This window comes from Mustela nigripes, chromosome 6, assembly GCF_022355385.1.
Source record: "Mustela nigripes isolate SB6536 chromosome 6, MUSNIG.SB6536, whole genome shotgun sequence".
Classification (NCBI taxonomy): Eukaryota; Metazoa; Chordata; class Mammalia; order Carnivora; family Mustelidae; genus Mustela; species Mustela nigripes.
In genome coordinates this window covers 101140276-101167522 of record NC_081562.1, presented here as the reverse complement: position 1 = coordinate 101167522, position 27247 = coordinate 101140276, and the positions used below count along the sequence as shown (strand labels likewise).

General features: G+C 50.9%; 1 protein-coding gene across 1 annotated transcript in view; it reads right to left on the bottom strand.

Annotated features, from left to right (window-relative positions):
* VWF (von Willebrand factor) overlaps positions 1–27247 on the bottom strand; it is a 133899-nt gene that overhangs the window by 42699 nt on the left and 63953 nt on the right. The window contains exons 18-31 of the mRNA XM_059403765.1: positions 27020–27180; positions 19048–19151; positions 17700–17838; positions 15094–15228; positions 12807–12953; positions 10207–10347; positions 9880–9993; positions 8309–8465; positions 7339–7497; positions 6524–6659; positions 3088–4466; positions 1633–1749; positions 1412–1552; positions 1004–1147 (exon numbers count right to left, since the gene is read on the bottom strand). Of these exons, the coding sequence (XP_059259748.1) occupies positions 1004–1147; positions 1412–1552; positions 1633–1749; positions 3088–4466; positions 6524–6659; positions 7339–7497; positions 8309–8465; positions 9880–9993; positions 10207–10347; positions 12807–12953; positions 15094–15228; positions 17700–17838; positions 19048–19151; positions 27020–27180 (3174 nt within the window). The remainder of the gene's footprint in view (positions 1–1003; positions 1148–1411; positions 1553–1632; positions 1750–3087; positions 4467–6523; positions 6660–7338; positions 7498–8308; positions 8466–9879; positions 9994–10206; positions 10348–12806; positions 12954–15093; positions 15229–17699; positions 17839–19047; positions 19152–27019; positions 27181–27247) is intronic.

Below are 27247 nucleotides of genomic sequence, written 5' to 3'. Positions count from 1 at the left end.
TATCCTGAAATTCCCCAATTCAGTTCTCCAGAAAGTTCTAGGTATTTGCAGTTGGCTTAAGGTTTGAGCTGATTTTCTACCAGCAACTTTTCCATTCTTATCAGCTCATTGTATCACCCAAATGTATATCCTTTTCCTTTTAGAGTTCTTTTCCCTAAAATAATCAATTTTATAAACTCCCCTTCATTCATTCAACAAACATTAGATGGCCTCCTTTTTTGTGCACCATACACAGATACAGGAAAATAAGCAAGCTGTTGCTCTGGCCTTCCAAGACCCCCAGGTTTGGTGAGAAACAGCTATGCAACCAACAAACACAGTGTGACTTGCTCCTGCTAGTTGTTCAGATGAGACACAGAAAAGAGAGTAAAGAACTCTCTTAGGAAGACATCAGAGCAAAGACAACTCCAGAGCAGGGTTTTGAAGGATGCGCGAGGACTTAACATGATTCCACTCACCTGGGCCTCCCTGGGCATGATGTCACCTGCCCTGGCTCATGTTCCATAGCCACTCACAGCACAGGTTCGCATGGCTGCACCAAGGCTGGGTCATGCCCACACCTGTCCCTTTCCTGAAGCTGCTTCCTTTCTCTTGTCCAACCAGCACCCCGCCCATGCCTGTTAAGGTTGATGGTTCCCACGGCCCCATAATGAGTTACTCTGGCCTCAGACATGGTGAGAGTGGGGACAGAGCAAGGACACCACCTCAGAAAGGAAAGGTGTGGCAGTCTGACCCAGCCCTGGATGCACAGGGAAAATGTGGAGAAATTATGGGTCACAGTAGAAAGCATAAAGATCAATGAAGGACAGATGCATATTTATTACTGTCAGGTTTCCAAGGAACACGGGGATTGGGCCACTTCCTGCTGTTTGAAACCAGGCCACGGGGGGCTCTGTAGCACTCATAACCATCCGGAAGCACCCGGAAGCACCCCCACCCCCGGGCCCACTCTTGGTGCTCTAGGGGTCCAGGAGAGTCTCGGCATTGAACACCAGACACTTACGGTTGGATGTGGCGGCATCGGCTGCAGCCTCCACCGAATCTGCGGAGACGTCGGTGACAACGATGACCACCGCCTTCGAGGCTCCGGGCCGGGCACCATGCACTTCAGAGGTGATGTACCGCACAGCATAGTCCAAAGCACCCCCTGCCGGTGGAAAACAGACCACGCCAAGTTAGTCCCGACTGCAGGAATGTCAGGCAGCCCATCTCATGGCAGTTCCTTAGGTGGTCAGAAGGAAACAATTCAGAGGAAGGGATACACACGCGGAGATGCGGAAGAGCAGCAAGGCCTGCGTGCTTTCCCGGAAAGGAAACTAGCCCAATGAGCCAAGGGACCGGCCAAGGTCACTCGGTCCCAGATGCCAGGAGTTAAGACCGGATGGAGTTCCTGGCCACTGTGGCAGATTACCGATGTGGCTGAGGCCTCCTTCCCGTTGCATGACGTCCACGTGGCTCAGGAGATGGGCTTTCTCGTAGGCCACGTTCCACGGCACGGCAGCAGTGGTGGTGCTCCCATACTGCAGCACTGAGACCTGCGTGAGCTGGGGCCCTGTCGGGAAAGACAATGTGGGAATCACACTCTGGATCGGGTGGGGACCCCCAGGATGCACCACCCGGGACATCACTCACCTATATTAGCTCTGGAAATGAAAGCCTTGGCGAAACTCTTCATCTCCTCAAAGTAAGAAGTGGGAAAGCTGGAGGAGCCGTCCAGGAGGAGGGCCACGTCCAGGGGCTGGCTGCAGTCTGCCAAGAGAGCAGAGGGGGAATACACAGGGGCCAGCAGGGGGGCTGGCACCAGGCCCCCCGCAGCACCCAGTACATCCAAGGGTGAGCAGGATGCTGCCCACTGTGCGGAACCATGAAGGAGAGGGTGTCTCTGTTGGTCCCGCACAGTGAGAACACAGGCCGGGGAGGAGCGAGAGAGGCCCACGCGTGCCCCAGGTCTGGACACATTGGAAAGACTCCAAGTCCACTCAAAGGCAGTTTATATACCTAGAGATGAAAGCGAGAGACATCGGCTCCCTCGGTAACTGGAGACTGCAACTCTTCTAGAACTGAGCAAAATACCAGAGCGGCACAGCAGGGAGATGGATGGCTAAAGGAGACGGAGTGGCCGCCGAGGGCTGGGGGACGAACTTCTGTGCTCTCGGGGGATTAAAAGCACACTCATCGTGATGAGCACTGAGAAATGTCTAGAATTATTGAGTCACTATGTGGTACACTTGAAACTAATATAATACTGTGTGTTAATTACACTTCAATTAGAAAAAAACAATAAAGCTCTTTGGGGGGAAAAAAAGAAGTTAATTATTCTGGGATAGTCTCAAACACCCCAAAGAATGTCTTGAACACTCCTATGCTCAAGAACTGGGACCCAATTAGACATTAGCTTTAGATACGAAGGCAGTCACATAGCTCTGGTGGTAATCAGCTTTTGAGCCCTTGTCTATGTGCTGGGTACTGTTCTAAGCATTTTACAAGCACTGTTGTTATCTCCATTTTACACATGAGCAGAGTATTACACATAGATGCTCACTCAAAGCGACCCCAAAATTATTACCAACAGTAAGTTGTTCCAAATTAACCAGCTGGTAAGTGGCAAGAGTTGAATTTCAAACTAAGGGTTCCAGAATTTGAAACTCAAACCTGTCACCTAACTTCCTGGTCTTGCCCCAAAGATAACCAGCTACTAGGAGTGCTTTTATCCGCCCCACGTGGTCAAAGCTGAGAGTCACCCCATGTAACTGGTTACCTCCAAAGCAAGGAGTGGGCTGGGTATGGATGAGGCTGCATGATAAAGCAAGACTTTTATCTTTCATTCTGTATCCTTGACATTGTTTACATTGTAACAACAGCCTCGTGTAACCTTTGAATTTACAATCACACTCAGTAAGAAAATATGTCCCTCCACCCCCACAAAAGGATCACTGATGCATCCCCCTGGCTGGCAGGTGAGGAAACAAGGCACTCTACAGGCCAGGTTTGACTGAAGGCACAGAGCAGGGAAGCAGGGTCAGAACCCAAGAACTGCAGCTCCGCCCGCCCTCGGCAGCCCGCACATAGGGCAAGGTGCCCACCTACCTGGGCTGGGGACAGGGATGGGGGGCTGCGGCCCCTCTCCGGAGCAGCACCTCTGCAGCACCAAATTAGGGGCCTCTCGGGGGAGCCTTTCAAAGTCCTGAATGAGGATGGGGGCACTGGGCCAGCTAATCCTCTCCAGCTCCTGCGGGTTGGCGTGAGGGCCCACTCCGATGGGCACCACCTGGATGTCTCCAGGCATCCGCTTGATCTCATCAGAGGCGGGGTTTCCCGTGACCATGTAGACCAGGTTAGGGACCTGCTCCCGGTCCCCCTGGTTGACGGAGAAGCTGTGCTCAGACAGGTACTGCAGGGCCAGCCCGGTGTTGGTCCTGTTGCCGCCCCGGAATCGGATCTCCCGCACGTGCTGCAGGACCTCACCCTTGGACTGGGCCTTGCTGAAGGTGTACTCCACGGCCACGGCGTAGGAGTACTGCAGCACCGTGACATGGACACCGTCCTGGCTCACGTCCATCCGCCGGATCACCTCCTCCATGAAGTCCCTGCTCTTGTTGAAGTTGGCCTCTCCAATTTTGTCTGAGCCTTCCAGGATGAACACCACATCCAGAACCATGGAGTTCCTTCTGGGTCCCGACGATGGCGCCCCCAAGAGCTCCGGACCCACAGTGACTGGCAACACAGGGGGCTGCTGGGTAGGGCGGGGTGCTTCAGGGGCCAGGTCACACAGGTAGCTGATAATCTCGTCCCTCCGCTGCTCCAGCTCGTCCACACCACTGAGCACGAAGGCCTTGTTCTCGGGGGCCTGCTTCTCGATGTTGCGGATCTGCTTGAGGTTGACATGGGGCCCGATGCCCACGGGGATCACGATGACTTTCTTCTTCTTCAGGCCCTGCACATAGCGGACCAGATTGCGGGCCAGCTTCGGGGGCTCCTGGCTGGCCATGAGGAGCAGGGCGATGCGGGATGCTTCGGGGCGGTCGATCTTGCCGAAGATCTGGAACAGCGTGTACTTGAGGACCTCGCTGGTGGAGGCCACCTCGCTGCCCACATACCTCACTTGGCTGGCAATGCGCCGCAGCTCTGAGGGCCGCTTCCGGTCCTGGAGCTCGAGGTAGGCGTGGGAGCCGTCGTGGTACTCCACCACGGCCACGCGGATGCGCTTCTGGGAGATGTGCAGACGCTCCATCATGCCCACCACAAAGACCTTCAGCACTTGGAACTCGCCCTCAGACAGCTTGGAGGAGCCATCTAGCAGGAAAACCAGGTCCAGAAGCCGGCTGCAGTAGAAGTCGTGGAGGGGCGGCTCGGGGGTGTCCTCCACATACGGGGTGGGAGAGCCAATGGGGCCTTCCGTGGGGGGCACCACGAGGCCTCCAGGCTCCCTGCAGGCCTCACAGGTGAGGTTGACGCCCTTGCAATGACTGCGGTGGAGAGAGAAGACCAGATATGGCTGAGGGAGAACCTCTGGGCACTTCTTGACCTTATCTAGAACCCTTCCAAGCCTTCCTGTAGAACAACCTGCCTGGCCTACCTGAACTGGGCTCCCATGGACCACTCCCCACCCAAGGGACCCAACATTTTTTAACAAAGGTCCCCAAAGAGCACCTGTGCACATACAGCAAAGACCTCCCTTTATTCTAGAAGCCAAAGCTCTAATCCCTTGTCATACCCAAGAAAGAACCCTTCTTGCTTCTAGGCCATCCTCACAGCCATCCAAAGTCAATGTCTTCTCAACCTATACCTCTAGCAGGATAAATATTTAATTGTAATCCGAACTCTCTTGCAAGGGTCTCCAAAAACAAATACTGCTCTAAAATGTTGATGCTGGCCAGGGCATGTGAATGTCCTATTGAAGATAAATGCTTTACGGTATTTATTGTACCAGAATTTAAGCTGAATTAATTTCGTACCATGTTTAATACATTGTGCCTTAAGAAAAACAGGAAAAAGTGGAGTGAAAACATTTTCAGAAGATGAACAAAGATTCAAAATCCCAACTTTATCCCAGAATAAAGATGGAAATTGTATTCATGAAGGTCTAGATATTAGGGGGAAAACAGTGGCTCATTCTTTCATTCCTCCAACAACCACATGGTGAGCACCTGTCATGTGCTAGGGAGCACCTAGACCCTGCGCCCAGCCCCAAGCACATACCCCAAGCCTGTGGCAGAGCCTTTGCCCTCACATAAATTCTGACACTACCAGGCCAAGCTTCCAGTCCCTTCTGGTCACTCCTCACCAGTGTCCTAGAAATGGCAAAGTATGCCAGACCATGGTGAAAACCAAGTTGCCCTATGAGAGAAACCCACAGACCCACAAAGACCTTCTCCTACTTGTACACTCTGCCTTCAAAGCAACTTGCCTTCAGCACCCACAGTAAAGTTGAGAGGCCACAGTGCCCTGAGCCCTGAGAAGGGTCCCCATGGCTTGCCTCCCAGGTGATGTCCCCAGCCTGCTTTGGAATTACTACCCACAGCTGTATGAAGCCAAAGTCTGCTCCCTGGCAGCTGCCCCTCCCCACAGGCCAGCAGAAGGAGGTTGGGAGAGGGCTCTAAGCTCTCATGCCTGTGTGGCTCAGAACCCCAAACCAGTGTTGGGTTCACCCCCTTCTTTATTCCTTACAGCCTCTGTTTCAACATGGGGAAGGTAGGCTGGCAGGATCTTACCAGGAAGTTAATTCCTACTTCCCTGTGGCCCACACGATTTATTGCTTCAATCCCTGGTCAACAATGTGTGAGTGACAGACTTTCTAGGTTCCTGTGTCTGCTAGAAAATTTACCCCAGGCAGTGTTCCCCATTGTTTGTACAGATGGCGGTGGTGGGGTCTGATTCTGGCAGCTGTGGCCACAGCCCTTCGCCAGAAAATTTAAGTTCTCGAGTTCAAGTTCCCATAAGGTTCCATCAGTGTCAGGGTGTGGTATTAAATACCTCGAGGTCTGAATACATGCTCCCAACTTGGGAGCAGAGCTCCAGAAAGCTCACAGCCTGCCCTAAGGACTTCTTCTCACTTCCCTAAAGGCCAGTGCTCAGAGGCAATCCAAGTGGGAGCCTGGGGTGCCATGATGAGTGTCTTCCCTCCCAAACACGAAAGCCCCATTCGGGGACCTCAGCTGTGGCCCCAAGGGGTTTAAGTCACATGGAGCAGTTGGGGCTCTGAGTAAAAAAAAAAAAAAAAAAAAAAAAAAATTTGACTCCCAGAGGCACCTGTATTTGGGCTAGATGTGACCTCCAGGAGCAATAAGGACCACCTTTCTTAAGTGAGAAGAGGCCCAAAACCCCAGCCTCTTAAGAGGTGTTTTCTTGCAAAGCAATGGGACCTGTCCTTAAAGAAAGAGAAGCAGACTCTAGAAACAAAATAAACTCAGCATTCAACTTCTCAATTCACATAGCAGAGTTCATCCCCACACAACCACCTCTGAGCAGGACCCAGAGAAGACAGTAAGACTCTTTCCTTCCAATACCAGAGGATCTGTATTACCAAATCTGGCAGTGCTCAGGGTCATCCGGGTTCAAGGTAATCTTCTTTCCCGGGGCCAAGCGACGACCAGCCACCTCACACACAGGACAGTCTTCAGGGTCGATGCAGGTCTGCAAAAGCTCATCTAGGATTTTCCCTGCATGACACATCCCTTGTTAGCAGCCAAAACTCTCGCCTTTCACACAAGGAAGACTCGGTTTTAACTACAGGGACCGGTCCTGGAGGCTCGCTCTGCCTTCCTCCCTCAAGGGGCATCTCACCACCGAGGGAGGAACTTTCCTTCTTTGGGCCTTGATTCATCTCTCTGCCAGACCAGGAAGGGGTATTCCTTCAACCTCTCTCACCACACCCAAGCCTCAAGACAAATGAAATCTTCTCTCCAAGGGCCATTTCATGCCAGCAAAGAATATAGCTAATTACTCCACATCTGTGCTACCCCCTAAAGTAGTTGCCACAGGCCACTAGTTAAATTAAAATGTGAGCTGACATTAAACAAAACTGAAAATTCAATTTTTCAGACACAGCAGCCACAGTGCAGCAGAACTTTCCCATCCTTGCAGAACATTCTATCAGAACATGCTCTCGGTGAAAAACCTATAAATAGGGGTGCACAAGCCCCGTGCAGGATCTCAGCCTGACAAAACCATGGCTGGCCTGGCTTGATTGAAAGGGCACCTAGAAGCAGAGCCCAGGGTGGCAGGGACAGGGACAGGGCAGCGCTGGGCAGGGCAGAGGAGGACCCCCGGGGGAGGAACCCTTCCTGACAGCCCAGCCCAGCCTTCCCGCCAGTCCCGACCACGGGGCAGGTGCCTTACCTGGAGGGCAGTGTGCATGGCAGCCTTCAACACACTGCACAGGGCATGCCAGTGGCTCAGGGTGCTGACACGTGATGGGACAGGCAGGGGCACAGCTGTTATAACGCCACTCGCACTCATACCCATTCTCGTGGAGGTTCCTCTCCTCACAGTTCTGGGCTGTGGAAACAGAACACAACCTTAGTCTGTGCAACCTGAGAAGCCAGGCCTGCACCCAAGTCCCCCAAAGAGACGGTGGAGAGACCCGTGGGGTCCATGGCCCTGGGGGAGGCAATGGTGATGGTGGGGAACTAAGCAGCCAGGGCAGTCACTAATATTTGAGGCTGTTGATGTTTTAAGCACCTAATCAGGGGTGTCTGGGTGGCTCAGTTGGTTAAGCATCTGCTTTGGGATAAAATAATGCCCCAGGGTCCTGGTATTGAGTCCTGCATTGGGCTTCCTGCTCAGTGGGGAGTCTGCTTCCCCTTCTCCCTCCTTCCCCCTGCTCGTGCTCACTCTCCTTCTCTCAAATAAATATTCTTTTAAAAGAATCAAATTAAAGAATCTTTAAAAAGATAAATAAAGCACCCAACTAGGAACCAAACGTTCTCAATCAGTTTTCAATATAAAAACAATTAGCTGCCCCCACCCGAGGAAGACTCTATAGAAATGTGTGCGTTGCCTGCTCACGTTGGCATCTAATTAAAAGATACGGAATGTAATTAATACATTGACTTCCCGCTTCTCTTCATCACTGCTCCATCTTCTCCCTCTTCTGGAATTTCTCTAGATATTAATGTCTTCAGTCGCTGCCCCCTGTCCCTCCTGACTCACTTGATGTGCTCACTCCCCTCAGCCCTCGGCCATCGGTCCCCATACGGGAGCTCTGTCTTCTCTCCCACGAAGGAGTCCTCCCACACCCCACTTTAAGGTCTAGACTCATGAGTGGGGAGGGTGGGTGTCCAAGATCGTGAGGGACATCAGGACTCACGACACAATGTGGCTGTCCTCCAGGCCACCACCTTGCCGTGCTGGGCACACACAAGGGCGTAAGCAGCAATGGTGTCACAGAAGCAGGCGCAGTCCCCAATGGACTCGCAAGAGCAGGAGTCGTAGATGCAAACGTCCAGGTATGGCTCAGGGTCCACCTGCAAGGGAACCTTGGGGTGGGCCTCGGCCTGGGCAGAACTTAGGAACTCGGGCTCTTGGTCTGGGAGAGAATGTTCTGGGGGCCAGAGTCAGGCAATGGGGGCCTCTGGCTGGAAGGAGACATGCTGGACAGGGGCCCAAACAGGGAGTAGGTACAGAGGCATAATTCCCAAGTTCTAATCTGGACTCCAATAAGCAGAGTTGGATACAGGAGTGCTGCTGGCCTTTCATAGAATGGAATGTGCCTTAGAATTTTTCAGAACATTCTTTTTGATCCATCTTTCCACATACCTGCTCAGCCTGTCAGCCATTCCCATAACCCACTCCCAACCTCATGGATATTTGCGTGTTTCTACACGAAACAAAGACGTACAAGCTGGCACCTTCCTCCTTTGCCTCCATTCAGCAAAGCGAAGGAGGAGACGCATCAGATTGCTTACATTGCCTCACTGCGGTGCTGCGGGGCTACTCCCCGGACAGCCAGGCCGGCCTGGGCTCCCCGGACTCTGCCCCCAAGCCTACCCACCCCCCACCCACCCTCAGCCACAGAAACCGCTTCCCCCTTCCTCGCCCCCACCCCCCACACTGCTGCCCACACTGGCCTTCTCCAAGGTAGTTGTGACTGGAACGACACTAAGTGGGTCACTGTTCCCAAGACATTCCAACAATCCCGATTTCCCTGGCTGCCAGGCTCTCGGCATTCCTCCAGCTCAGATGCCCAGGGATCCCCCCAAACCAGCTTTGCCATATCCTCAGGGACCACAAATCAGAGGACAGGAGAAGGAGCACTGAGTACAGGAATTCGGCCAGATGTTCCCACGTTGGTGCCACAGAGCAGCGTGCATGTATGTGGCTGTGTGCACGTACATACGTAACCACACACGGACCCACACAGGCACCCACACAGAGACAGAACACGAATTCAACTTGGGGGAACTGCTTGTCACCCTTTGAGATAAAGACCCGAAAAGAAGTCTCAACAAGGCCTCAAAAATCCCTGAGTATCGGCCCTGAGAAGAGTTCCTCCTCAGGCCGGACACGCAGCAGGAACAGGAGGATGAAATCCTGGCTCTCATGCGGGAGACAAGATCCTGCGGGGGGGGGGAGGGCGGCGGGGGGGGGGGACAAGCCCTAAGATGAAGGCCCAAGGAGAAACACTGACAGGTGCCCAGAAGAGCTACACTTTGCGCAGAAGAAGAAATGATTCACAGGGCGTCACTCTCCTCCTACACCAGCCACCATGCTTTCTGTCTCCCAGGCTGAAGCCAAGAAAGGGACCAGAGAGCTGACGTGATACAGGTCCCTTCTAAGCCTCCGAGGTTGCGTCCACAGGGCAAAGCTCATGCTCCAAGGGCCCAAGCCATGGGACGAACCCTCAGGGCTCTCTTGCCTCTATTCCCCACCAGCCCTCACCAGCCTGTTGCAGTCCTGGAAAATATCACTGGTGAGGATCCTGCAGGAGGAGTCCACCATCGCCTGCTTCATGAGGTTGTTATGGCAGACAGCAGGAGGCGAGTCCTGGGGCACCTGATGGGCAGGGCAAGAGGACACAGACAGACCCCCAACCATCAACCCAGAAGGATCCCTGAGACCCTCCTGGCCAGCCCTGCCACCCCAGCCATTCAAACCGCCCCACACCCTACCACAACCCCCCCAGCCTCCATGAGAGTACTGGGGGTAGGGTGACGTTCTGGGAAGCAGGCCTCTGGGGTCCAGGCCATGCGGAGAGCCCAGACATACTTTGCTGGTGTCGGCACACTGCGGGTTCACTTTCCAAGAATTTCCAAAGTCCACGGGGTCCTCTTCCACCTGGAGGCTGCTGCTGGTGAAGTCATTGTTCTGGATGCCATCAAAATTCCCACACAGACCACACACCCGCTCCTGACAGACAAGAGGAGGTCATGAGCACCCTAAACCTCAGGGCAAACTCTCTGATTTGGGGAAAGGAGGGCTCCTCGGGGCAGCAGAGGAGGCAGGCTCATCAGAGGAAACAGCGGCAGGGAGAGGGATGAGGACAGAGACCCAGGAGCAGACCAGGGCGATGGACAAAGCCGCGTCCCCACCGTGGTCTCTCCCAGGCTTCCTCACACAGCCCATCTTAGATCTAAACAGAGTTCATCTCTCTCCCCAGCAACAGGCCGAGCAGAGGGAGCTGCTTCAACATTATGTCAATGAGAGTGTGCAGGTCCCAAGAGGGAATGTTCTGGTCCTATTTTACTGCGGACAAGCAAGCCCATTATCTGAGCAACTGAATGTCTGTCCAGAACAGGCTGGCCAGAATTCTGCTGTATACTGAATGCCACCAGAGTCCATATCATATCTCATCTGTCTCCATGTTCACCCCTCATGCGTACCACAGGCACACACGTGCCCAGCTACAGGTCCCAAACAAGTCGTTACTGAATGAATGGAAACCACCGCATAAGGACTATGTAAAGAACTGGAACTATCTGGCCTGGAAAAGAAACAAGTGTGATGCTCTTGAAACATATTTAGAGCCACATATTTAGAGTCACATCTCTCTGTGCCAGGAGAGATGTGACTGCCACAGAGAGATGTGACTTGCTCTAGTTCACTTCAGTATGAAGAATTTGGTTTGGTACAAGGGTGAACTTACTGGGGAACAGGTAAGCAGAATGTTCTCACAGTTGGACAAAGGCCTCATGGCTCCAGTGTACAGCCCCTGTCCTTGTAAACTACCACTCACTCCAGTCCCTCCTCTCCAGCCACACTGGCCTCCTTGCTTAAATGCTCCAAACTCCATCCATCGGAGGGCCTTTGCATATGCTATTCCACCTGCCTGAACTCTCTTGTCTGGATATTTACATGACTCCCTCCCTTCCCTGAAGACTCTTCATGTCACCTTCAGGTCTCATCGGACCAACCAAGCTAAAATAATAGCCCTACTAGAATATGATCTCCACCAGGGTTGTAAGAGGCAACACCACACCCCCCCCACAAAGATGTTCATGCCCTAATCCACACATGGCAAAAGGAACTTCGTAGATGTATTTGGGTTAAGGACCTTGGGATGGAGAGGGGGTCCTGGACAATGTAGGTAGGCTCGGGATAATCACAGGGTCTTACAAGGGGGCGGCAAAGGCATCAGAGTGAGGAGGGTGAGATGACAGGAACATAGAGGGAGACTGGAAGAGGCTGTGTTCTTGGTTTTGAACATGGAGGATGGGACCACAAACCAAGGAATGTGGGTGGCCCCTAGAAGCTAGACAAGGCATGGAAATGGTTTCTCTCCTAAAGCCTCCAGGAGAAAGCAGCCCTGCCTATCTGTTTTATATTTTTGACCTCCAGAACCTTAAGGTAATAAATTTATGCTGCTGTTTTAAGCCACTAAGTTTGTGGTAGTTTGTTACAGCAGCAATAGGAAACCAACACAAGGCGTAAAACATACACACACACACATACAGACACACACACACACACACACACACACAGGTATGGATGTGTAGATACATATATAGTTACATATATGTGTATCTATAATAATATATATTACACCAAATAGTAACAATATATATTATATATGTATGTGTGTATGTTTGTATGATATACATGTGGTTTCTTCCCTACTGTATCCACAGTGTCCAGAATAATGCTTGACGCAATGAGAGTTTAGTAAGGATTTGGTGAATAAATGAATGTGTGAATTGTTAATGCTTTCCAGAAAGAGAATAGGCGACAACAAGAAATAAGGGCCACGTAGCCTCACCTCAGGACGGCTGAAATGAACGGTGCAGTCAGAGAGGCCCCAAGACTAAATCAGCTACCAGAGTATGCAGAGCACTTGTCCCACGCTCATCAGAAAAACAAGGTCCCAACACACTGTCAGAACCTGGCCACAAATACCATCGTTTTCACAAAAGCAGCATATCAGCAGTTCTACAAATAGCTCTCACACTGGGCTGGTAGATGGTTCCACGGCAAGGCCACACGCCAGAATATTTCCTAGGGTTTTCCTAATAGTGTGCATGATCGGTTTGCCTCTTTAAGTTAAGAAAACTTAAGAAAATCTGTTGTCTGATCTTTCACTTCCTTCTTCTGTGGATAGAAACTGCCTGCCTAGCATGGCCAGTCAAGGAACTCTTTGCTGGGTTGGGAGAGGCGGAGGCCCCCCCACCATCCTTCCTACATGCGGCTGACTCAAGAAACAGCCAAAGCTGACCCCACACATGGAATCCACAGTCTTACATGTGTCAGGAGGGAGACTGGGCTATGAGGGTCACCCACTCTCTCCCGTGATGGTAGGCAAGCCAGTGGGCTGAGGAAGGTGCAAACAGTAAGTCACAGACAAGACGAAGAGGAAACAGAGAAGACCCCTTGACCTGGTATGTCCGCTTCAGGCTCACGGAGATGCTCAGGCGGCGGTCCCAGACCACGGAGAGTGCCTTGCCCAGCAGCAGGATGACATAATGACCAGACTCCACTACTTCAAAGTGGGTCTCATCCTTCATGGGCTTCTTCACATTCACCTGAAGGTGAGAGAGAACAGAGAGTGGAGAGCAGGCAGGGGGGATGTGCTCCTCCCTCTACCCCACACCCCAGCCTGCTGCTGCAGCCCCCCCGAACCACAAATTGTTCACCCCACCCGGTCAGAGCATGTCCCTTCCCTTCCAGGCCAGCACCCTGCCTGGACACTTCTGGGTCCGTCTTCCCTATCACTGGCCAATAATCTTATGACTAGCCGATGACAGCATAGAATGCAGCAAAATTATAATTAGGAGATTAAAAATACAATGAAGCCAACTAGTGGAAAATAGCCATCACTGTGCCAAAAAATAAAAATAAAAAAGAATTTTTTGATACTTGATCATTAAATGCATGTGGTCCCCTAAATTGGTTTTAACATGAACATGATTTGAAGCATTTCTAAGCAATTTACATAAAATTCTATCCATTTATATAAATGAACAGTAGACTCTTCCCTTTCCTTCTCCCCACCCTGCTCCCCAGAGTCCCTGCCATCAGGAGCCACCACTTACAGAAAAGGGACACTGAGGAGCTCAGCACTAGTGGCCAGAATCATGGATTTCCATTTCCAGAAGGACTCTGACCTGAGCCCTTGACTTAGCACACTTGTCACCAGTGCTGAACACTCAGAGCCCATTTCAGCATGTTTGGCTGACTGATTGGTAAAACTGAAGTCATTGCTAAGGGCCCGTGGTCCCTTTGCAAGCATTCTCTCCTTAGTGACATACCACACGCAGAGCTAATCATAAGTGCACACCTCCTATCGGACATCACCATTGTCATCTGTCCTCTGAAACTGAGTTGACACTGCTGACCTACAGTAATAATGGGGAATTTGCCCCTAGGTCCCCTAAGATCGGTGGTGCATATTTGCAGGAAGACAGGGATGCGGGCTGAGGCCACGGAACAAAATGAAGGTACCAGGACAGGTCTGAACCCAGAGCCTGGTCTCCCCAGTACAAGACACTTCCCTTTCCAGACCAGCAGAAGCAGAATGGTGGTGCCCAGTCTCCCTGGCATTCCACATGCAGATTCCGGGGTCCCACCCAGACCCAATGACTTAAAATCTTAGTAGACTCTAGGGTCACTATCTTAAACAGAATTCTAGGTGGGTCTCCTGTACCCTTCTGAGAACCACTTCATAAACTCTTAGTACACAAGGACTGAATCTGATTACTTCTCTTTTGAGCTCTTTTAGAAAGATTTTATCTAAAAAAAACTAAAAAACATAAAGTCAAAATCCCCCAAAACACCATTACTTCCCAAAATAGATGTTTATGAGTGTTACATATAATGTTTATATTTGTGCATATATGTTAGTATATGATGGATATGTAAATATGTATGTGTATTATATATGTGTATGTTATGTGCATATACTACATGTGTATATATTACATGTGTATATATATATGCATGTTGTATATACATGTATAGCTGATGTACATGTAGATGATAGATATATAGATGTGTACAGATATGTAGAGATGATAAATATGTGTCCACGCACATATGTGGCATGTGTCTATATTATGTACATGTGTGTGTGGTATATGACACATGTATACATGTCATAAGTGCATGTGCATATGCATATGTATGGTGGATCCCTTGCTACATATATGTTATGTATGCACATGCATGTATAAATGTGTGTGTTATATATGTGCACGTGTGGATATATACATACCACGTGTGGTGCATATATGTATATGTGTGTGACGTATCTGTGTCATGTGCACGCATGCATGCATATGTGTGTGTTGGTGTGTATGCGTGCTGTTTGTGTATTCATATCTCTATATTTCATCTACAGATGCATACATGAAAGGGAAAGGCCTCCTGCCCTCCAGTCCCCACTCCACACTCCAGAGGTAAGCACTGTGCTTTGGCAGTTACACGTTCTTCTCCACACACACCTCTGCCCTTTATTAAAATGGGATTGTGTCATCCACAATCATCTGCAACTTGTTCTCACAGATCACGTCAAGGTCAGATGATACAGCTCTACCTCATGCCCTCTAACAGCCGTACAATATATCCCACCACACAAGCTCTAAACAATGCTTGATGCCTGCTCTTAATTGGCTGATGGGAGAACAGCGGGGTTATGCGGGTGGAGGGGGGAAGGCTGGCACTCACCTCCCCGTCAAACAGTTCAATCTCTCCTCCTTCCACCAGGATGGTGACCCGCTTCTTGCATTTCACTGAAGGGTAGCTGCACCCCTCGTTCCCCACCAGGATCCGGAAGGTCCCAAGGTTGCCGTCACAGTAGTCCTGGGGAAAGGGGGTCCCAGGAGAGGAATATTATCTCCGCTCTCTCTCCCCGAATTGGAAGATGGGTATCTCATCATCTCAGACAGTTGAAGGATACATGTTAAAAGATATTACCATGTCCATGCACAGGTGTGTGTGTGCGATGCACGTGTGTGTGTGAGACAGAGAAACAGAATGAAATTGAGAGACAGGGAAAGAGGATGAGATGCGGGTGGGGGAGAAGGGACAGGTGTGTTATCTTCAACCATGACATACGAACCAGAGTCAACGTCCACAAGGGAGCGAAGGAGGGAGAAGGGGAGAGGGGAAAGGCCTGTGGTATGCTTTGCTGAACACATCAGCCTAAAGGCCCCTACCCAGAACTGGCTAGTGCTTAGTCTTACCCAGCTAACTGGGACAGTTTGACCACAAGGCACTTTGTGGCTCTTGATTCCAGCTGAATCCCTCTGGACTGTCAGCCCAGAAATGTAACCAAAGGTCATCTGACACAGCTCCATGGCACTGAGCTATACCCCCTCTGGTTGGGGATAGAGGATGAGTGACTGCTGGTCCCTGCTGGTCAACTGCATAAAAATTAAGGAAAGAGGGGACATTTCTGGCAAATACTGCCCCATGGTGGTTATTGCTGTGGTATGATAGGAGGGAAAGGGGGTCCCAGACCCAGAAAAAGGTGTGAGCCTTTGTGCTGCCACTTATTGGATACATAGAGCAAGTCACTTACCTCTCTGACGCCCCCTCCCCCATACACACACACATACACTCTGTCCCTCTAAAAGACAGAATCGGCCAATGGTGGGATTGTTAAGTTAAATGGGTCTGTGTTAATGGGATTATGAAAGGTAAATGAGGGAACAAAGGTGCAGGTGCTTTATTCATGGCTCTTGGAAGCAGCTGAAATTTGGCTCAAAAAGAATCAAGTCTTGACAACATGTCCCAAAGGAAGAAGGGAGAAAGGGGAAGATCCAGGACAAAGTATCAGAAGGGGACAACAGGACTGGCTGTGAAGGAAAAGAAGCAACCCACGAAGCAACACATTTTGAAAGGGACTCCAAAACTGGCCCACTTGGGAAAGCTTTGTCTGGGCAGGGGAAAAGCTGGGAGCAGATCTGACCAGCTGCCTCTCATAGCACTGAACCAGTGAGTGCTGTCTGGGTGCTCACGTTTGAAATCGGCTGGGTGGTTGAGCCCTAGAGCTGGTGTCACCTCATCTTTTGCTACTAACATTGGGAGGCAGATAACTGAAAGACAGGCTGCCAGATATAATCTGTAGCACAGCTCTAGACAGGGATACACCCCAGGTTCATAAGTGTCAGTAAAATCATGTCACAATGAGCATGTCCTGTCTGTCTCCCCAGCATGCTGCCTGCCTTTCTGGGGCCACACTGGGGCATGGGAGATGGAAGCTTGGTTAGCTGGTGCCAATGCTCGCTCCCAGCATGCCCTGCCCACCCACAGCTGCTCACGATGCTGCCAGTTCTGCCCCACTCCCAGCATGCGTTATGCTGCTGCTGATTTCACCCCACTCCCAGCATGCTCTGTGTTGTTGCCAGTTCTGCCCCACTCCCAGCATGCTCTGCTCTGCTGCCGGTTCCGCCCCACTCCCAGTATGTTCTGCAGACAAGCATGCTCAGGCACGCTCACTACCTGGTTTATGGGGCCCCACAGCCTCTCTCTCTAGGGCTGAGACTCCTATGGGTCTGTGGTCTTCCCTTGAGACCACGCCAAGCCCTTACCCTTCTTCCCAAGAATGGAGACAGAAAGACCACATTTGTTTAAAGCTTCGCAGCATCAAGTTGTCTCATCCCTCATAAGAAAAACACTCCTATCTCCTTGCTTACTCACTTTGGTGTCAACCAGTAAGAGAAGTTTACAGTAATCCACATGGCGGGGAGAGGGAGATGGAGGGGCGGGTCCCCTTACTCACCGGCTAGGATTTTCTGGGCAGTACGACTTTTCTGTGCCCCCCCTTCTGAACTGGACTAGGTTTAAAATGGAAATGTTGGACAACAGGATCATAGGGTGGGAAGCCAACTCCAGAGATTATTCCAACTGTCCCCCAGTCCTGGGCCACTTACCAGCAGGGAGGGTGAGGGAGCTGAGTCTAGCCTGAGCTCCCCTCTCCCCTGTATGTCCTGACTGAGGCTGTCTGCCAAAAGGAACCAATGCTTTAGCTATTCATGTAGGTGCTAACTTGGGCCGGGGGTAGGCTTGCCCCCACACCCATCCCAGTCAACAAAGGAGTTTCTGCCCTGTTCTTGTAAATCTCCGGGTCAGCTGAAGGAAAATGGACCATTGCTCTGAGTTTCAGGCCCCTCTTCTAGGGGCTGGAAAATTGCTGCAGTAGAAACTAGCCCCAGAGCTGTTTCCACAGAGAGAACAGCAGAATCTGACCCAGAAACCCCCAAAGGGCAGTCAGCACCTCCCAGCGCCCCCCAAAGACAGAGAGCACCCCTGCCCTCCCTCACTCTCACCTGCACCAGAACGTACTGGCACTCCCCAGGGAACAGGTATTTGAGCCCGTCAAAGGTGAGGTAGTGTGCCATGCCAATGGCAGAGCAGGTGGCGTCGCACACGTGGTCCGTGCAGTTCCACTTCCGGTCCCGACAGACACTAGGAAGAGTAATGGCCAGGATGACCAGCTGGATGCTGTGGTGTGAGGGGCTCTTCTGGGCATTGGGGAGTGAGAATCAGTGAAGGAATGCAGATCACTCTGGGGTGCTACCCCTACCCTCCAGGAAGCCTCTAGAAGCCACACCTGGGAGGTGTGGGTGTGGGAAGGCAGTTCACAGTCATCAGCAGTCACATTTTTAGAGCACAGGGCCGAGGAGGAGCGAGGGAAGCCATGCTGCTCTCCTGTTACAAGGGGAAAGGGAGGCAAAGAAGCAAACAGTTCACCCACGGGGTTGGGGCAGCCAGGGAGAGACGCTCTGAGGACCGCCTGCTGTGGATTTGCCAAAGTTCAGCCTCCCTGGAAGATGCCTGAGAGTGGCCATGGGGTCTCTACAGAAGAGGTACACTGAGGTTGAGGGCCCTCTCAGGTGAATGGGGAGAATGAGACACAACAGCAGGAAAGTTCTGAGCTGGGAAAATAGTGATTGACCATCAACTTCTGCCAGGAGAGGTTTTGTGTGTACATAGCTATATTTAAATCTACAGTGATTTGCCTACTATCACAGTGCCCCATCCCCCCACCACCCAGTAACCAGAGCTGACATCAGGAAGCCAACTCTGTGCATCAGAGGTGGCAAGCTCTGACCCAAGAGACAGCTAAGCTCCTTCCAGGTCCCAGCCCTGGCTGCCTCTGTCCACACAGGCCTTCCCCTGAAGCTGTGCACAGCCCAGACGTCACAGCATGGTGAGTGAGCAGAGCAAAGGGCCAGTGAAGGGTAGCCACAGAGAGGAAAGAAGAAAACCAGCTACACTCAGAAGGTCCTTGGTGAACCATGCCATTACAAGGACATTTACAGTATGCTGAGGGGACATTATGAGGCCAGAGAGGGAACCTCCAAAGCCCATGCCTTTTGGCAGCTTGGCCACACGTGCAATGACCCATAAGGGCCACGGTCCTTCTTGGGAACGCTACTCTCCAGGAGACTGTCTGTGTAGGGTGAGCACAGGGGAGAATAAAGATTCTCCCCCACTTTACAGATAGAGAAAAAAGAGGCACAGAGAAATGGAAAAGAATAACCATGTTCCCACAGGGTGTCAGAGGCAAGTGCCAAAGACCCTGTTGCCGTGTCGGCCCCCACATCCCCACTCTCACTAACCCCACCCCAAGGGCTCCAGTCCCCACCCAGGAAAGCCTCTCCCAGGCCTTACCAAGTGTTGCAGTCAATTTTCACGGTTTCTCCTGGGGCGTACTCTCTGCCTTGATGGAAGCAGGGACACCTTTCCAGAGCCACACACTTGTTCTCATGCCGGACCTAAGAGAAAGGAATCCAAATGTCTTGGGGGCCATAATGAGTGCTGGGAAGACAGCCTCGGCCACAGGCCACGCTCCAGCTGGGACTCAGCAAACATGTGCCCCTATCCACACAGATGCCTCCTCCCTCCTCAGCTGGAGACACTCCACCCACCCTCTCCCCTCATACCCTGCTGGGACCATGGTGAAGACTGTGTGGTAACCTGTGGCCAAAGCCCCTGGAATGTGCATATCATAGACCCAGTAATTCCACACAGAGGATTTCTCCACAGGAAACAGACTTATGGATAAAGGTTAATGTAGAAACATTTATCATTGCAAAAAATGGAAACAACCAAGCATTTAACAATATCTATTAAAGAATCTCCAGGTACTGGCATCCTCTGCAGCTCTTGGAAGGGCGCTTTGGAAGACTTTTAAATGCTGTGAGAGACACTGAGGCTGTTCATTTTTAAAACAAGGAAAACTTTGCATACATATGGTCCCAATTATAAATATATATATGCCATATATCTATCAAAACTATACACACACTCAATATATATACATATATGGATGTCAAAAAAGACTAGAAGGAAATACAGGAGTTCCATCCGAATGGAAGGCTGAGATAGAGGAATAGAGGAATTTTATTTTCGTCTTTGGTTTTAATTTTTTTTCCCCAAATGTTCATCAGTGAGCCTGTATTATGTTTCCAACAGAAAAGATGGACGATATATTTAATAAAATTCAAATGCATTTAATGCACTGGAAATGAAGGCTGCATATTGGTCACAGGCAGGAATGGGCCAAAGCCAGAGTCTGGGGGCTTGTTGGAGCCCCACAAGCCCACTCCTCACCCAGTCCCCCAGGATTCTGACACCCTCCACGGGGAGATGCTCTGCTTCCCTGCCTTCTGCCCATTAAGAAAGAACTATGTGAGCGTGTCACATACTCCTCAGGAGGACAAAAGAACTAAGACCACTGGCTCCAGTGGGTCCCAGAAGAGCTGTCCAAACCCTCTGACCCCAGTGTGCAGACATGCTTCTGTCCCAGCCCCTTCGGGTGATGGGGCAGCTGTGGCTGTCTGCTCTGGAGTGGCCTAATGGCAGGTGATCTCAAAGAGCCCTGGGTCACCCTCAGGTGAAGGGACCATGGCACTTCTGTGCCAGAGCTACCTAAGGGGTGAGGAGCTCCTGGTCTATATGTCAGGATCCATGTGCTCCAGTCACTCTGCAGACAAGCCCGAGTTCCCACAAGGCTCTGGCAACAGGGCAGCCTGGGCCTGAACAAAGGGCTTTCATGTCAGGAACCATAAGCTGTGTGTGTGTGTGTGTGTGTTGGGAGGGGATGGGAAGAACAACCTCCACTACTTCACCACCACCTTCATCCAACCCTAAGTCCTCAACACCTAAGGGGGAGGGTGGGAACGCAGAGAATGGGGAAGAAGCAGGTCCACCATGTCCCGCTCTTGGAAGACAGTGAGCTTAGGCGCCCAGCAGAGAAGATGGCAGCTTGGGAGGCACAGGGAAGGGGAGGCACAGGGAGGAGGCAGCCTCTGTTTCTGCCACAGCCTTCAGAAGCTGTCCCAATTAGGGTTCATTCCCACATATCCATCCCCCACCCCCAAGCTTCATCAGCCTTGACCTAAGTCTGAGGCCTGCCACCTAGTGGCTACTCTGAGAATGACCGCTGCACCGGCTGGAGAAACTTGAAGTACTCTCCAGCCCCCACATCTACCGACGACGGACACCAGACAGTAAGTCTCCCTATTGGAAACATTATTGAGACAAACGTGATGCACAGAGTCCGATTCCAGGAAACAGAGCTCTCCCCACCTCACCTCGCCTTGTCTTACCTCACCTCACCTCACCAGAATATGCACTACCCCTTCTCCTTCGAGCAGGCAGAGTGGAGGCTCCCACACCTCCTGTTCTGCATGCTGGCTGTTTCTACCTCTCTTTAGGATATTCAGCCCATTAACAAAAGCGCTGCACACCCAGGGCTTAGGTAGCCCCTCCCCCGGCCCATGGGTGAGTCCAGCCCCCTTCCAATGTACAGAAACTTAAATGCCAGCTTGGTCGTGAGATAAAGTCACCACTGCTGCTCCCATTTCCTCCTTCTGCACTCTCACTGACAGACTACAAGGCTCCTCTTTGCCCTGACCCACGGATGGATTACAGTATTAAAATAGGAACTTGGCGGGTGGGGGGGGGGGCGCCCTGGGTGGCTTGGTCATTAAGTGTCAGCCTTCAGCTCAAGTCATGATCCCAGGGTCCCGCCTGGCGCTCCCTGCTCAGTGAGAGGAGTCTGCTCCTCCCTCTCCCACTCACCTTGCTTGTGTTCCCTCTCTCACTGTGTCTCTTTGTGGAAAAAAATGAATAAAATCTTTTAAAAAAAATAGGACCTTTGTACTGGAGGAGGACTTCTATAGACAACAGGGGTATGGAGTTAGATCCACAAGTGAGAGCTACTAGAGAGGGGACAAAGCAAAACCTTAAAAGGAAAGAAGAGGGTTTCCAGGCCTCACCTCAGTACAGGCTCTGACTTGGGAGAGAAGATCAAATAACATTAGTTCAGCCAAAAACACCCAGAGAGTCCTAAAGCATTAAAAAAAAAAAAAAAAAAAAAAAAAAAAAAAAATCCCTGGAGACTGAAAGATAAAGGCACAACACAGGGGATGAAGAGGATAGAGGATCCAGATGAGGACTGGTCAGACACATAGGGTAAGTCAGGACAGCAGTCCCCAGCTGGGAAAAGTCACTTAAGAATCACATTCAAAATAAAGTAAACCATCTCTGCCGAGTGTTTGTCCCTTTGGAACACGAGAACGATAATAAGACAAAGTTAACAAATGCCCTTCCAAGACTTGAGAAGAAAACAGGCAGAAATCATTGTCACTATCCATCAACTTGGGCCATCCTGAGGAAGAATGGTTCATGCTAAGAACAAGGTACGAGGTATTGGGCAGCTCCAAGAAAAATTATGAAGTAGAAAAAAATTGGTTTTGTTGCTCTTCTCTGAAAAGGCACATCTTCCCCTTTGCCCCACCCAGCCCCCATGCACGAACACCGAACAGTACTGACCCATTCTCCAAAATCTTTTTTGCCTCGCAGCTATCCTTTGTTCATTCCCCCTATCCATCAATACTTCCAGGTCAATGTAGCTGATTACAGCTAGGTGTTTGTTACTGAAGCAAGAACCTGATTAAATAATTCACACTAAGGTGTGAATGACTTCCTGTGAGAATTTAAATTTAAATTAAGCTTTTCTAAAACTCTTGTAAGCCAAAATGAATTTATGCTCCCTTTATGTCAGTAGGCCCGATTAGGTGACCAGTCATATAAAGAGTAGAAGATATTTTTGAGACAGAGAGGCTTTCGGGGCCTTTTAAAATTACATCTCATAGGATTATAGTGCCCACCTGTGAGGCCCACCCCCAATGGGCCCCAGAGCCCCAGACTTTACATTTTAAAAAAGCAATGCCAGAGTCTCTTTAGTCATCATACTGGGCCAGTGAGAAAAACAGGCATGAAAGGACCAGAGAGATGAACACGTTTCCTAGCTGCCAAGGGCTTCCTCGTAGCAGCTGAATTAGGTACCAGCTAGGAAAGTGTCACTTCTAGATTTCAGAGAGTAAGTCAGCGTCCCCCACGCTGGGGTGCCACACTACCCAAGACAACCTCGCAGGAGAGAGGGAGGCAAATAGGGCTGAAGGATCCCAGCCTGGGAATCAGGAAACCAGGATTTCCAGGATAGAACTATGTAGCCTTGAGTGGTTCTGGTTCCTGTCTTTCCTCAGACTCCCGTGTTGTAGAAGGGGCAGAAACCCCGAGTCCTTAGGGCTCCTCACTTCACCACTGGATCCTGCTCCTGAGGAGAATTAATCCGGCGGCTGTATGAGTGAGCTGGGCAGTGGGTTGTGCTTTGCTGCCACCTTGTGGTAAAAGTGGGTAATATTCCAACAAAGGCAAATCCACTCAATTTTTGAACTAAAGAAAAAGATGGAAATTTTTCTAATGCAACCCCCTTATTTGATTGATCTCAAGGGCCTCCGAATGTGGACACTGAGGTCTTAAAATTGCTCCCAGTGTGTGATAACTTCCTATAGCATCTCTCTGTTTATAATACGATTCATAGTTTTCCTCCCCAAGCTTCTAACAGAGGTCATCAAAGTACCACTTACTAAGCAGCTTCCATGACCCCACCACTGTCACCGTCAGTCCTCCCAACTGCCCTTCTAACCAAGTTTTACAGATGATAAAAATTAGACTCAAGGATTTTAAGTGACTTGCCACTCCATTAAGTAAATGTCAGGAGCCAGGGTTCACACCTCGAAGGACAGGACTCCAGTGCCCTTCCCACTCAGCTTCTCCACTAACCATTTACCTAGGAGGACACTGGCCATGTATCAGAAGCATCCCTCCCGGCTTTGTCCTGTGCAAGGAGACCTTTGCACCAGTGTCAGGAGCAGACAAAGTGGCCAGGAAACCCCAGCTCTAAGCAGATGCCAGGCCGGGCACAGACTGCAAAGAGGAGGGACCCCCAATCCATTCCCAACATTTTCAGACAGTTTCTGGTCTTACAGTCGACACGGAGCCATACCTTGTATGGACAGAGAGAGGCAGTCTTCAACAGCGTGGTCCCCTGGCCAGTGTCACTCTGTGATAATGAGTATGCAAATGAAAGGCACTGGGAAAATCCTACAGCAATTGACCTGAGTAATACATCACATCTGTTGAATCAAATAAAAATGGGGAGAGGGGCGCACATTTTGTACATATTTTGTATGTCCTTGCTTTCACTGTTTCTTTTTTCTGATCATTCATTGCTATTGTAGCTACAAAAGCTTTAGTCCACGACAGAACAAAAATTTAAGGAAACGGGCCCTTCTTGGCTCTCTCCTGTGGACAGGAGGAGGTCGACAGAGCCTCTGTGACTGAGACTTGGTTATTTACAAAAAGAATAGAAGCTATCCCTACGATTCTACAACCCCTTCGGGCCCACAGCCCATGTGTGAGGAAGGCAGAAAAGGAATTATATGCCCATGTCACAGGTAAGGCAATCGAGGCTCAAAGAAAGAACAAACGCTCACCCCAGGGTGAGTGAAGCCGGAACAGAGAACTCAGGCCCTCTACCCTGTTCCTATTCAGGTGCTCTTTCTGCACTCCAAGATCTGCCCCCCAGCAAAGAGCTCCTTCCCTGCCCCTACCCCCACCCCAGCCCGGCCCCCTGCTCAAGTGCGTAGGATGCAGACTCCTGACCTCGGTCCTGTGCCACATCCTTACATCTCCCCCCGAGGACAGGCCACACAGAGAAACACCCCTGGGTAGGATGTCTACACCATCACATGGGCCCAAACAGCTCCTTTGTCTTTGCATTGTGGCCAGGAACACGTGTCCGGTGCAGCGGCCAGCTGACTGCGCACCTCGTAAATCATGGACTTTTCTGCTCTGCTGAATCTAGCCTCAACGATTTGCACCTCTGTTGGCATCCTAATGAGGCAGTTGTGAAAATAAGCCAATCTCTCACATTCTGAGCTTTTGAGCATTGAGTCCCCTGCGGTTGAGGTTAGAGTCACCTCGCTGTTAGACAGATACCTAAAGACTGTCCTCAGAGTGTGTGCCAGATGCTTGGGGAATGCCAGGGAGCTCCTGGTGTGCCCATATGCTGTGTGTGAGGTCTAGCTCCCCACTGGGGATTTGGGACCACGATAGACTATTGTGGTTATTATCTGAGATGATCTGTCTCATTTGCTTCATTGAAAAAAAGGGGGGGTGTGATTTAAAAGAGTCTCTGATGCTGACATAAGCCCCTAAGGGATGCCCCTTTTCTTGCCAGAGGCTTCTCTGTTTGTTGTTGTTGTTTTTTTAATATTTTATTTATTTGACACAGAGAGAGAGATCACAAGTAGGCAGAGAGGCAGGCGGAGAAAGATGGGGAAGCAGGCTCCCTGCTGAACAGAGAGCCCGATGCGGGGTTCGATCCCAGGACCTTGAGATCATGACCTGAGCCGAAAGCAGAGGCTTAACCCTCTGAGCCACTTAGGGACCCCCAGAGGCTTCTCTGATGTCTGGAGAATTTCTTCTCCAGGTACAGTGAAGGGACAGTCAAATAAGAGGCCCTTGGGATAAAAAGAGCAATGCAGAAGCTTCCTCTCCCTGTCCTATTTCTTGCTGCTATGCAGCTCTGAGGTTCCCCTCCTTATTTAACCTCCTTGAATAGCCACCTCCTGCAAAGAAGCCCTTCTAGGTCAAGGGTGCTCCCAGGCCAATCTCTAGCTCCCCAATTAGAAAAAACAGTACAAAATCGTCAGGGGCTAAGGCAGAGGGAACACCCCAGGCAGAGTGAACAGCTCGTCTCTCTGTCTTGGAGGACAGCTGGAGGGAAAGAGATCAGTCACGTGCCCTGCACACCCCCAATGCACAACCCGCCTGAGGGCCACTGGTGATGGGTCCTGGTTCCCTCCACAGGACACTGGCAGCCCCGCGGCCGAGGACCTCACCCCTCAAGCCAAGGCCTGGGCATCACTCACACCCTGTACAGTCATATAGGACAGCCATCCTACCCTCTCCCATATGGCCTCTCCAACTCCTGCCCCAGCCCCAGCTACTTACTTTGGGTACAGGGGAATCAGAGTCAGGAAAAGCCAAGAGAAATGAGGCTTTTAAAAGAGAAAAACCCAGAAGTTACCTCCTTCAGGGTGACAAGAATAACCTATGTATGCAGTTGTCCCCCCACCCCCATCCACAGGAATACATTCCAAGACCCCCCAGTAGATGCTAAAAATTGCAGATAGGACCAAGCCCCATATATACTGTTTTTTTCCCTAGGCACACATACCTATGATAAAGTTTACTTTATAAATCAGACACAGGAAGAGATGAAGAACAATAACTAAAAATAAAAGTTATAACACTACACTGTAGGAAGAGTGATACGAATGTGGTCTAAGCATCTTACTATACCCGCTCACCCTTCTCCTTCTGGTGATGATGTGAGATAATAAAATGCCTCATGGTAAGATGAAGTGAGGGGGATGGTACAGGCACTGAGACACGGCGTTAGGCTACTGCAAGTCCCTGCTTCTGGACCCCAGCAGACGGTGGGTAACTTCCACCGTGGGTAGGGGAACGACCGACCATAATATATGTGTACAAAACTGACCCACCAGCAGACTTGGGAGGAAGGCAAGGATCTTGGGCACGCTCAGACCCCTGCCGCCAGCAGCCGTCTAGAACCAGGTAGAGGCAAATCAGCAGACCTTGGACCACGCAAGGCATGCTGGGAACTGCTGGCCAGAGGCTGTGTATCTGTTAAGAGCTGGCCAAGACCTCGTAACTCACTTCCCAGGTGAGGAAAACCAGGCTCACTGAGGGGAAGGGACTGGGGCCTGTTCTTGCTGGTGAAGGGGCAGCAACATCAACATCATCTCTTGCAACAGAAAGTTCTACACATATATGCAAATGATATACAAATATATGTGTGCCCTCTCCTCTTCATTCGGGGAATGCAGCCGCCCTTGGGAAAATTTCAAGGGAAATGCCAGTTTCCACACGTAAGTATTTTCTGGAAATACTCACTGTGCTTCCTGCGGCATTTCTGTGCACGGAATTCCTGTGTTTTTGTCGGATCTCATCAGGATGGACTCTAGACACTTTCCCACCATCTCCCTTCCTGGCTCTGGTGGCTGAGTCAGCCACAGAAGACTGTCCCCCACCCCCCCCCCCGTCACAGCCCCCCCCCCCCCCCCCCCCCCCCCGTTACCATTCTTGCTTCACTCCTGTTTCTTCCTCTCTCTGCTCCAGAGCCACCTGGCCCGTGCTTTACCAGCAGCAAAATGCAAGGCTTCCCACCCTCCAAGGCTCCATGGTGGCTCTGGTGGCTTACCATGCCTGGGGGGCAGAGGCAGCCAGAGACACAGCCCGAACTCATACACTGCAGGTCATAGTTCTGGCAGGTTTTGGCACACTCAAGCCCTTCAGCCCTTGGGTTATCAGCGGGGCACACCAACGTGACCATGGGAGGCCGGCAGGACAGGCTCCTTTTACCTTGGAAGTAGAAGAAAGCAAAAGAGTCAATGGATCTCCCTTCCACACTGTCCTTGGTTCCCCCCCC